Source organism: Otolemur garnettii, unplaced genomic scaffold (genome assembly GCF_000181295.1).
Source record: "Otolemur garnettii isolate 467f Iridium unplaced genomic scaffold, OtoGar3 scaffold00007, whole genome shotgun sequence".
NCBI classification, from domain to species: domain Eukaryota; kingdom Metazoa; phylum Chordata; class Mammalia; order Primates; family Galagidae; genus Otolemur; species Otolemur garnettii.
In genome coordinates, this window is record NW_003852402.1 from 2,907,650 (window position 1) to 2,919,638 (window position 11,989).

General features: G+C 49.8%; 1 protein-coding gene across 3 annotated transcripts in view; it reads right to left on the reverse strand.

The window, feature by feature from the left end:
* Positions 1–10,855, reverse strand: part of TBC1D22A (TBC1 domain family member 22A) — a 293,372-nt gene extending 282,517 nt beyond the window's left edge. Inside the window, exon 1 of one of the 3 annotated variants that reach the window (XM_003783102.3) lies at positions 10,624–10,855. In XM_003783102.3, coding sequence (XP_003783150.1) covers positions 10,624–10,685 — 62 coding nt within the window. In that variant the 5' untranslated portion in view covers positions 10,686–10,855. Of the gene's footprint in view, positions 1–687; positions 735–1,513; positions 1,547–10,623 lie in introns of those variants that run through there. The other 2 variants (XM_023509293.1, XM_023509292.1) reach the window with 2 other exon arrangements.
* Positions 10,856–11,989: the final 1,134 nt, after the last annotated feature.

Below are 11,989 nucleotides of genomic sequence, written 5' to 3' on the forward strand. Positions count from 1 at the left end.
GGGAGGCTAAGGTGGGTAGATCATCTGAGCTCAGGAGTTTGAGACTAGCCTGAGCAAAAGAGACCCTGAGACCCTGTCTCTACTAAAACTAGAAAAACTGTCAGCTACTGCATCTTCACTAGAAATAGAAAAACTAGCCTCATGTTGTGCTAGGTACTTGTAGTCCCAGCTACACAGGAGGCTGAGGCAGGAAGATCACTTGAGCCCAGGAGTTTGAGGTTAGAGTGAGCCATGATTGCACCATTACACTCCAGCCTGAGCAACAAAACCCTGTCTATAAAAAATAAATAAATAAACAAACAAACAAATATGTAAAGGAAACAGAAGTATTGTGAAATGTCTAGCATGGAGAAGTCCGGTTACATGTTGCATAACAAGGTTTCAGTAAATGACAGGCCACACACACAATGGTGTTCTCGTTAGACTGAAGGAGCTGAACAAGTCCCAGCACCCAGTGACGCTGAGCTGTCGTAAGGTCACGGCACAACATATTGTTCACATGCCTGTAGTGACACGGTGTAAACACATCCGCACTGACAGTCGTATAAAAGTACGGCACAGACAACCACGCACAGCACACGACACTTGACAGTAACCCGTTCCCAGTTTATACACTTACTGTTCTGTCAGTGATTTTATATCATTATTTTAGGGTGTACTCCTCATATGTATTTTTTTTTAAGTTACCTGTAAAACAGCCTCTGACAGGTCCTTCAAGAGGTCCCCAGAAGAAGACACTGTTATCACAGAGGGGAGTTCCTTGACTGTTACTGCCCCTAAAGACTTTCCAGCAGGACAAGATGAAGAAAGTGACACTGATGACACTGACCCTGTATAGGTCTAGACTAGCACATCTGTGTCTTACTTTTTAACAAAAACAGTTTAAAAAAGAAAAAAAAATTAAGTAGAAAAAAGCTTACAGAATAATGATAGAAAGAAAATATTTTTGTACAACTCTGTTTTTACATATAGTCTAAAGTTACTATTAAAAAGAATCAAAAAGTTTCAAAAAATTAAAAAGTTTATAAAGTAAAAAAGCCACATTCAGGTGAGGTTTTTTTGTTGTTGTTTATTTGTTTGTTTTGAGACAGAGCCTCAAGCTGTCGCCCTGGGTAGAGTACTGTGGCATCACAGCTCACAGCAACCTCCCACTCCTGGGCTCAAGCGATTCTCCTGCCTCCGCCTCCCAAGTAGCTGGGACCACAGGCGTCCACCACAACACCCAGCTATTTTTTTGGTTACAGCCGTCATTGTTGTTTGGCGGGCCCAGCTGGATTCGAACCCACCAGCTCAGGTGTATGTGGCTGGCACCTTAGCCGCTTGAGCCACAGGCGCCGAGCCAGGTGAGGTTAATTTATTACTGAAGAGAGAGCAAACCTCTATAAAGTCAGCAGCCTAAGTGTGCGGTGTTCACCAGGCCCACAGCAGCGAGCCGCAGTGCCTGAGACCAGAGCAGCGGTCCCGCCCCATGGGCGCCATTCCCCGCGTGTGCCCTGCACAAGTCCGTGTTTACCTTCCACGCCAACCTCTCCCTGCACCAGTGCGATGGTCACATGCTGCACAGGGGTGCAGCCCAGTGTGCCGCCCGCTCTCCGCTCTCCTATCTAAGGCTGCGCCAGCGTCCTCTGTAATAGTCACATGATGGTCATAGGACGGAATCACCTGACAGCGTGTTTCTCAGAACCTGTCCAGTTGTTCATCCACACTGGCCTGGAGCGGCCAGCCACGGCTCAGCCCAAGCCCCTCTCTCTCCTCACTGCTCCTCATTCCCACCTTCCCTGCCCGACTCCCCCTGCAGACCCATAAGCCTCATCTCCCTCTCCTTCTCTCCTGTCACGGACTCCTCTGTGTGCTCTCCACCTCCGCCCCCCCCCCCCGGTCTTCCTTTCTTCCCAGGAGGGACAATCACACTCTGTCCTGACCTCATAGACCACCGCTAGGTAAAAGAGCCTCAAGCACACCTCCAGGAGGGACCAACTCAGCCACAAACCCACCCTCATGGGCCCACTGCAGCAGGAGGCTCCATGGAGAACTCCATGTTCTAAGCAACTGGACCTTGAACTGCTCTGCACCCCCTCATGGCACTCAGCACTCGGGGTGGAACTTCCATGTTAATCCTCAGAAAAGCAGCTTTTCAGAGACGGAGAACAAAAAGTCTGGGCACACTCAAAACGAAAGTTCTCCACAGGACAGGGCTCTGGAAACAGGAAGAGCCCAGGCTGCCTCTGCCTCTCAGCTGAGAAGGAACACCAGGGTGAAGATGAAGGTGAACCCCAGAAGACCTGCCAGCAGTCACAGAAGTCAGAGTGTCAACACGAAGCAAAGTCATAGCACAAGGGACGCGGCTTTCCCCCAGCACTGGGCAGCCACAGCTGAGCTCAGCAGGGCTGCGAGGCCAGGTGGGCCCAGCCAGGAAGTAGTCTAAGCTCAGACACTGGGGGTGAATGTCAGTGGACCTGCCCCGCCCAAACCACCCTCCTGAAGGATCAGGCTCCCCGTGGGTGAGCAAGCTTTCTCAGTAATGGTTTCGCTGCTGTTAAGGGCAAGAGGGTGTGGATGACACAGGCAGGCTATGATGGTCAACAGCAGATCCTGGACGCCTGCTCCTTGGGTTCCAGCCCAGCTGTGCCATTTATAAGCCGTGTGACTCTAAGCAAGTGACTCAGCTTCTAAGTTTTCTCTGGAGAATAGGGACCATTCAGTATCTCCCCCACCCCTGGTTGCTGTGAGACTATACAGATGGTTGTGTGAAAAGTGCTGGCCCAAGGGAAGCCCTCAGTGAACAACCCCAGTGTGGGGTCCTCCCAGTGGCCACACAGCTCGGTGACACCAGCCTACGTCCAAGCAGTACTGAACTGCTCCAGACTGCTCTGCACACAGACACTCCCTGGGCTCCTCGGGAAAAAAATCCCACGTAGTTGGTCACACTGTGCTCCCAGGGTCGAGCAGATCACCACATGGCCTGTGCCCAGTGGACCAAGAGGAGGACTGGCAGAAGTCTCTGAGCTAGCCAGAGCAGAAAAGAGAGGGCAGATGTCATGTCACTCTCCTGCCCCACAAGAAAGCTCCAGTCACTTTACCACTGCCCCAGGCCCATGCAGGCCTCCAGCCAGCAGCCTCCTGACAAGGCGGATGCAGGACTTACCCACATTTCCATCCTGGCTCACCCTCCCTCAGTTCCCTAACAAACTGGAGGGGAATGGGGTCCTTCCTCCTGCTCTCTTCAGATAAGAAATACTTCAAATCATCAGAGATTTTTCTTAATGATTTAAAATTAACCCAAAAGAGTCTAGATTCATGGTATTTAACAACTATATAAAAAGAAAAAAATATGATTCACATTAAATTTATTTTTCATAATGTTTCTGGACAAAATAAGAAACATTTATTAATAACAACATGCAACATGTCCACTGGAAAAAAAAACAAGGAAACAGAATTATTAGTATGAACATAGCAAAACTCCACCACCAGCACTCCAAGGCCTTGTCACAGTAAGATTCTCTCCACTAGCAAGCAGCACCAGGGGAAACCCAGCTCACCCAGGAACACGATCGCTGCTGCCAGAACACAACTCCCAGGCTTCTCTCAACACCAAAACACAGACATGAGGTTCTTACCAAACCAACTGCCGTTTGAAAACACAAGAAGATAAATATACCGTGTCTCCCCGAAAATAAGACACTGTCTTATATTTATTTTTTTCTCAAGAAGACACACTAGGGCTTATTTTTAGGGTATGTCTTATTTTTATTAAGTATAATACAACAATCTATATTTATTAAAATATAGTCAAGTCATCTTCTGGAGCCTGACAGGGGGAGCCGACCTTGTTGGTGGGGCTGGTGCTAGTGATGCATGAACTCTTTTCCCCTAGCCATTTGCACGTGGGCAATAGGATGCCTGGACCGTGGTTACCACATGCACCCGCACAAGTGTGAATGGCTCAGAGAAAGGAGCTGTGCCAGATAAAAGGTATTCCAGTGTTCCTTACCGCTCTGCGCCAAAATGCATCACTAGGTTTTATTATCGGAGTAGGGCTTATATTTAACAAATGCATAGAAACCTTGCTAAGGCTTATTTTTTGGGTAGGTCTTGTTTTTGGGTAAACATGGTAGGTTTGTAAAAACACGAGAAAGCGAGCTGGTCAGAGGCAGCAGCTGCAGATTTCTGACAGAGGAGCAGAGCCTCCATTTAGTTCCTGGACCTGAGCAGGACACGAGCACAGGAGGAACCCTCTGAGCTTACTCTCCTGAGACAAAACACACTCTGTGACAGTTACCCGATGACCTCCAAGGCCAATGACCACTGAAGGGTAACTGTGCCAAGGGACCTGACAAAGCCACCTGCAAGTCTCCACCATGGACAGCCTTCAGCACACTCCCCAACTCTTCTGGGCCGCTATAACAAACCTCCAGTTAGTGACTTGGAACATGCATTTATATCTTAAAGTTCTGGAGGTCACAAGTCCTGTGGGGGTCTCGCCAGACTCAAGTCTAGGGCTCAGCTGGCTGCTTTCCCTCCCCAAGGGAAGAATCCTCTTCCTGCTCTTTCCAGCTGCTGTCAGCAAAATTCAGCCCTTGTGTTAAAGGAGCCAGGCCAGTCCCAGCTGCTAAACGCTGAGCCACATTCCTTAGCTCCCAGTCCCACCTTCCATCTGCAAAGCCAGCAACCACAGATGACGTCCACCTCATGTAGAACCTCTCAGGCCACTGGGAAGAGCTCATGTGGTTACACCGGACCCACCAGAAAATCCAGGACAATCCTCCCATTTCAAGGTCAGCTGATTAAGGGATCTTAATCTCCCTCTGTCAGGTAATATGCCACATTCAAAGGTTCCAGGGATGAGAACCTGGACACATCTGGGGGCCCATTATTCTTTCTAGCACATCCCTACCCTTCTCAGGCCAGAACTCAGGTGATCCTCTCAACCCCATACACCCAGCCCATCAGTGGTCCCATGAGCCGCACCTCCCCTGAGTCCACCCACTCCTCTCTAAGCCACAGCCTCTGCCCTGGTCTCCACCTTCCCCACAGCCTCCTCCCGCACACTGGCCTCAAGATGTTAGTCAGTGTCACAGTATCACACCACTCCTTGCTTAAAACCTTCAGGGCTTTCTCCTGCGCCTGAGGGCCATGACCAGAATCTGCTCTGAGGCCCTGAAAGCCGAAAGTGCCACTCCTCCCGGGCATAGGGCTTCCCCTGCAGGGGGGCTCCAACACCCACCCAGCACCTCTGCAACCAGCCTGTCTCCCACTCCATGGCCAGGAAGAGATGACCATTCTGTTCCCACAGGACCCTGTGCCCCGCCAGCATCCCCAGGCCGCTGCCCTCTGTGCACTCCCATCTGCATCACAGGTTACATGTCTCCCGCCTCCTGTAGCCTCTAAGGGCACGTGTGCTTGCTGAGCTCAGCACTGCACCTGGCACGGGTAAGGGGCTCATACGAGTCTACTGGATACATCATTATCCCCCAACAATTCCCCTTCTTCAGAGGAGGATGACAGTCACCTGTTGAGCTGTCACAGTTACTCAGAGTTGCCTCCTGGCTCTGGCAGCGTATCCTGAAAGCTGTCAGAGCCACAACACTGAGAACTCTCCTCTGCTCCTGGTTTATCCAAAACACCCCCAGCCCTGCCACACTCAATTCAAGCCCTGCTCACTGCTGTCCCACTTTCAAACATTGTAGTTCACACGCCCCAACTTCTGCATACCCTCTGGCCACAGAGCACACCCTGCCCGGCAAAGCCGAGCTAAAACAGCAAACATCAGATCCACACTGAAAGGCTGCCTGTGTTCTCAAACCCAATGTGCTGTGATGTTGCCTTGACGTTTAAGTCCAGTGTGGCCAGAATTCCAACTGCATCTGCAGAAAGCAGCCCTTCCGGAACTGAGGGCACCAATGGTCCATGAAAGAACCAGCCCAGCAGCCAGAGACTGAACCTTCTCTAATTCTTATCACCCACTTACAGCTTCTGAGAAGCCCACCTCCCTGACCTGGATGATGTCCTCACCTAGGCGCTGCAGCCACCCTTGCCCAGTCTCCCTGCTTCTGCCCTTCCCCCCACCCCCAAAGCCTCCATCCTATCTTCAATACAGCTGCCAAAGTAATTCATTAACCCTAAGGCAGACCCTGCCACATCACTGCTTAAAACCTTCCAAAGGTCCCCACTCACTCAGGGTTAGAGTAACAGGCCAGGTGCAGTAGACAACGCCTGTAATCTCAACAGGACATGCAAGGGGCTCCCACGTGTCTACTGGATGCATCATTATCCCCCAACAATTCCTCTTCCTCACTTGAGGATGACAGTGGCCTGTTCAGCTGTCACCAGGGTGGCTAGGGTGGGAGGACTATTTGAGAACAAAAGTTCAAAACCAGCCTGAGCAACATAGCAAGACCCCATCTCTATAAAAAAAAAAAAAAAAAAGAGTAAGTAGCCAGGTGTGGTGACTCAACCAATATTCCCAGCTACTCAGGATGATCCACGCAGGAGCTGAAGCCCGCAGTGAGCTGTGATCAAGCCATTGCACTCCAGCCTGAGCCAACAGAGAAAGACCCTGTCTCAAAAAATAAATTTAAAAGTAGAAAGAGTTAACAATCCAGATCTTCACAACAACCACAAGGCCCTAATCTCTCTGCCCTTCAGACCTCATGCCCCAGGACGTTCCCCCTCCCTGGGGGCTATAGCCACACTACCCCTCAGACACGCCCAAGCCCAGGTCTGGGCACCTGCTTGCCCCCTGCCTGAACCGTTCTTCACTACCTAACCAGGTGGGCTGCTCCCTCACCTCCTGCAAATCTTTCCTCAAATATCCCCTTCTCAGTGAGGGACTCCCTGGCCACTTGATCACCATGAAACCCTCCTACCACACCTGCCCTTGAACTTATCCATCCCTCTTCTCCACGTTATGTTTTGATAACAGCTATCACCTTTCAACAGTTAACTCTCTACTTACTTAGTTACTTATACTCTGCCTGTCCCACTCCATCCATAAGAACAAAGATCCCAGGCTGTTTTGCTCACTGATGTACCTCCAGAACCTAGGGCAGGTCCTAGCACATTAGTATGGCTTAAATAAATACTTGCTAGACAAATAAATTATCAAACTCTCAAGATGTATCCAAGAGGCCTCTTCTTTTCTTATCGAAGATAACTGGGCTACGGGTGGAGCCTGTGGCTCAGTGAGTAGGGCACCAGCCCCATATACCGCAGGTTCAAACCTGGCCCCGGCCAAACTGCAACAAAGAAATAGCCAGGCGTTGTGGCAGATGCCTGTAGTCCCAGCTTCTCAGGAGGCTGAGGCAAGAGAATCGCCTAAGCCCAGGAGTTGGAGGTTGCTGTGAGCTGTGTGATGCCACAGCACTCTACCAAGGGTGATAGAGTGAGACTCTGTCTCTACAAAAAAGATAACTGGGCTAAGCCAAACAACTCTCCCCCAGTTCACCACAGCCACTTAGAAGCAGTACAATCCCTGCACAAGACAAATACAGAAACTAATGGCTCTGGCTGACATGACTTGGTTAAAGTCACACAGATATTATTAGAAAGAGAAAGCTAAAATCTGGACCACCCCACTCCAGCCAGAAGTCTGTCCACAATAGCACACATCTTGGCTCATCCAGAAAAGAAAGCAGCAGCTACATATGCACCCAAAAGCCAAGGTGCACACAGAGCAGAGGGGAGGGGCTCCCGCAAGATCGCCTCTTGACCTTGGCCAAATCTCTTATTCTCGCCAGGCTAACTGTGAAAGACAGTTTGGATCAACCACCATTATTGTACTAATGATACAGAGATGAGTAAGGCACATTCCCTCAACAAGGAGAGCTCACTAGTGAAGGAAACAAGCACATCTCACATAATACAGTGGAACCTCACAGCTGACCACCTCCCTGCACTGACTGTCTCCTAAAGTTGACCCAATTTTTATAGACCATACATACTGATACACATGTACGTATCAGTACAACAGGCTTAGCTCCTTAAGCTGACTCCTCCATATGCAAACCAGTGTTACAGTCCCCTGAGTGGTCCCTTTACAGAGGTTCTACTGTACTTTAGTTCACAACGCATAAAAACAGACAAAGCTTTTCAAGGAGGTAAATTTTGGGGAAAGAAAAAAAAGCTAAGCTAGGCCAAAAGGGAGAAAGAAACATTCCAGTTAGCTACAAGAGCATTAACGTAACAGGGGCGTCACACAGCATGGTATGCCAAGGAACAGACAAGCCCATCAGCACTGTTTCAGGGGAAACAGCCAAGGGGCTATAAACCAAGCCTACCTCAGTGAGTGCTGACTAGAAGAAAAAGCATGTGCTCTGCAAGGGACAAAAACTAGTGGACATCACACTTGTACAGCACCAAGAATAGTGCTGGGGAAAGACAAGGTGCCTACTGAATATCAGCTAGTACTCATCATAAGGAAGTACTAGAGTTGTACTATTTTTAAAAATCCCTTGTATTTTGCAGTGGGTGTAGTCTTCCTCCTGAGTTTCCTGGGTTGAGGTCTGCACTCCAAAAAGAGTAAAACAATCATGGGAAACACTTGAAAGAGCTGGCGAAGCCCCAAAAATCTGTGTAAGTGAAGACTAAATACGTGGCTGGTAATCATCATTACAGATAGGAAAGGGGTATACCTTTGCAAGTCCTCCTTAAGGGAGGAGCTCCAGCCTGTCACCTGAAATAGCACCGCTAGAGGCAAATGCTCCAGGATAGAGAGGAAAAACAGAGGTCGCTTGGGCCTCTTTGGTGGGCCCAACCTTTCCTTTTTTCTCCTGCCCTCTTTAGTGACAGCCTCTAATTATTCTCCAAGACCCTGCTCCAACTTCATAAGTGTGACATGGGAGCTGCCCTCAAAAGTGCCTAAGACATAACACAGCATCAAAGTCAAAGGAAAAGTTTGCCTTTGGTAATTCAGGATCTTACAGAAGAAAACTGGGACTGCCTTAGTTTCCTAATCTGTCCCTGCCTCTGTTAGCTGCTGTGGCTGCCAGCAATCTCCGACTTTCCTGGTCTTGTAAACACACTGCTCCAATCTCTGCTTCTGTCTTTATAGGGCCATCTTCCCTCTGTCTGTCCCTCTGTGTCCAAATATCCTTCTTCTTACAACGACACTAGGCATTGGATTAGGGCCCATTCTAAATCAGTATGACCTCATCCTAACTTAATTACTTCTGCAAGAACCCTATTTCCAAAAAAAGTCACATTCACAGGTTCTGAATGGGCATGAATTGGAGGCAGGGAGGACACTATTCAATCCAGTGCAAGGACAAATTATCAAGAACCATAATTGTCAATCCAAATGTGTATTTCCTGTTGTAACTCCACATAGCAGCACTATTATTCTTGCATCTCAGTGGATTAAGAATTGAATAGAGTTTAGAATGATGGAGAACCAAAGCCTCAAGACCTAAAAACAGCACATAAAAGCTCCACCATCATGTGACTCCTTTTCTCTGGACTCCATGTTCTATAGCATTTGTTCCTGTCATTGGTAGGACCTCCTATACTCCACTATTCCAGAATCTTCACCTCATCCTGGACCCTGACATTGGTTTTGTGAAAGGTCTTACTGTTCTTAAATTAAACACAATCAGAGTAAAATAGAGTCTGTGACCACTTTTGATGACTCCCTTCATTCTCAAAGTCACTATGTCTAAGCCATCAGTAACTCACTCCTGCCAACTCCCAGATCACTCTGAAAAGCAAATTTTTCTGACTGGATGCAGTGAATTCCAAAGTTTACAATTTTAATCCTTAAGCAATAGTGTTTATTTTTGAAACACAAAGTACAAACTATTTTACTATGTTTCTGAATGGTTCTTCTTAATATCACTAGTATTAGTAACAATACTATTAACATCACTATTCTTAATTTTCAATATCTTAGACTTTAGCTTAAAGACAGAAGAATCTCTTTAAATCCACAAGTCTGCTTGGCTCCAAGCTGTCTTCACCAGTGGCTGATTTTACCCTAGGCATTTTCCACAGACCATCTCCTCATTCCCTAGGGCCCTGGCTGCACCAATCAGACAAGGACTTTGGAGCTGTACAGCTTCCAGGGTGTGCCCAGGTCATTTCGGGTACTGAATTTTAAAAATGCTTCCTGCTGCTTACACAAGATAGGAGTTGGTTTTAAGGCCACAAGTAGAAACATGGAAACTCACAGGGAATCTCTGGCCCTCTTTCACCCCCATGGTAAAAGCAGCAGCCCCCGCCAAGAACGCAAATCAAGTGGGCCAAAACCACCACACCCCCTGCAAAAACCGATCTGCCCCCCAACCCCCAGACGGCTCAGCCTCGCCCTGGCCAGTGTCCTGACTCCACCAAACCCTTAGCAGCACGACCCGTGTCCGTTCCTTTCAGTTTCCCAGGCATCAGAGGAGTTTCCATCAGAAAAGCCTGACAGTCTCGGGGAAAGCCTGCTGGCAGCTCCTCCTCCGCCCAAGTCCTGCTCCTTCGTGCAGCCGCTGTCACCTCCCAGACCTCCCCTCACACCACCCAGCAGTCTCCTCAGAGACTAAACTACCCTCCTAGACCCCCAACTCCACCTGCAGCCCAGGAGACCGACGCGGGCACTTGACCTCTGACCCCTGACCCCGACCCGGCCCCCCTCGTCACACCCACCTGCCTGGGACCTTGCTGTTGCTGCGTTTCCAGAACTGCTTCCTGGCCCCGTCGCTGGCCATGGCCCCTCCTCATCCCTCAGACTTGCGGCCCAGACACACTGAGTGCAGCCGGGCAGCCCCGAGCGGCCCCTTCCTGTACCCTCGGTGGCCCCACAGCAGTCCCGGGACTCCTGAGCGTAGAGCCTCCAAGCTCTTCCGCCTCTCTCCGGAAGTTGTGCCTCCGCACGCCCGGAAGTCCCGCCTCCGTCCCAGGTGGCGTGTGACGCACTGCGCGGGGTGCCGGACGGCATTAAAGGGCGACGGCGGGGGCGGTGCGTGCTGTTCGCTTGCGAGGGGCGGGGCGGTGGCGGACTCCAGTTCCGCGACCGCATCGGGCTCCGTGTCCGGGTCTGCTTTCTCCTGTCAAGCGCTTTACGGGAGCCAGCCCCGGAACACCAGGAAGCGGGGCGCCGTCCAGACCCGCGGCGAGCCGACGCGGAAGCCCCCAGGCTTCTGCGGTCCCGGGTGCACCCGCGGCGCTGCACGGGGATGCGTAAATACCAATGGGTCGGGGTGTGCACGGTGCAGTGAGGTGAGACTCGACCGCACGGGGGCGTTGGGCCTGCTTTGGGAACGGGTGCCGGGGCATCAGCTCGGACTTCCGGGGAGCGCAGTGGAGCGTAGGGGCGTGAGGACCAAGCCTGGGCTGCGGCCGCGAACGTCCATTCTCGCGCCTGAAAGGTGGCAAGTCCGGAGCGAGACGCGCTGTGCATGGGAAATACACAGGATTCCAAAGGCTCTGTATGAAAATGGTAGTAATTTACATAATTGCATACTGAATGATAATAGTGTGGATTCGGTTCAATAAAATGTATTAATTTTTACATTTCTTTTTATTTTTCTGATGTGGCGGCCAAAACGCGAGATTACATATGCGGATTGTATTATATTTCTGTGGGTATTTAAGACAGGTAACGGAGACAAAAGACTGGAGGTTCTTGACAGACCACTGCCAGTTCCTTTAGAACAAAAGGTGATTGTACATATTCTCTGATTATGAGCTTGCTGGCTCGGCGCCTGTAGCACAGTGGGTACAGCGCCAGCCACATACACCAAAGGTGGAGGGTTCGAACACTACCCAAGCCAGGCTGAAGCAAGAGAATCGCTTGAGCCCAAGAGTTTTAGGTTGCTGTGAGCTGTGAGACCGAAGGCAACATACTGAACCTCTGTCTCAAAAAAAAAAAATAAGTTTTCTGCTCCTCTTCAGATACTGGTGGTGGTAACATTGATGTAGCACTTGCTGTATACAGTGTATCATACAAAGGTACTTTATATGCATTATCTCAATTAGATGCCAACCATACCTTCAACACTCTGCCAACCAT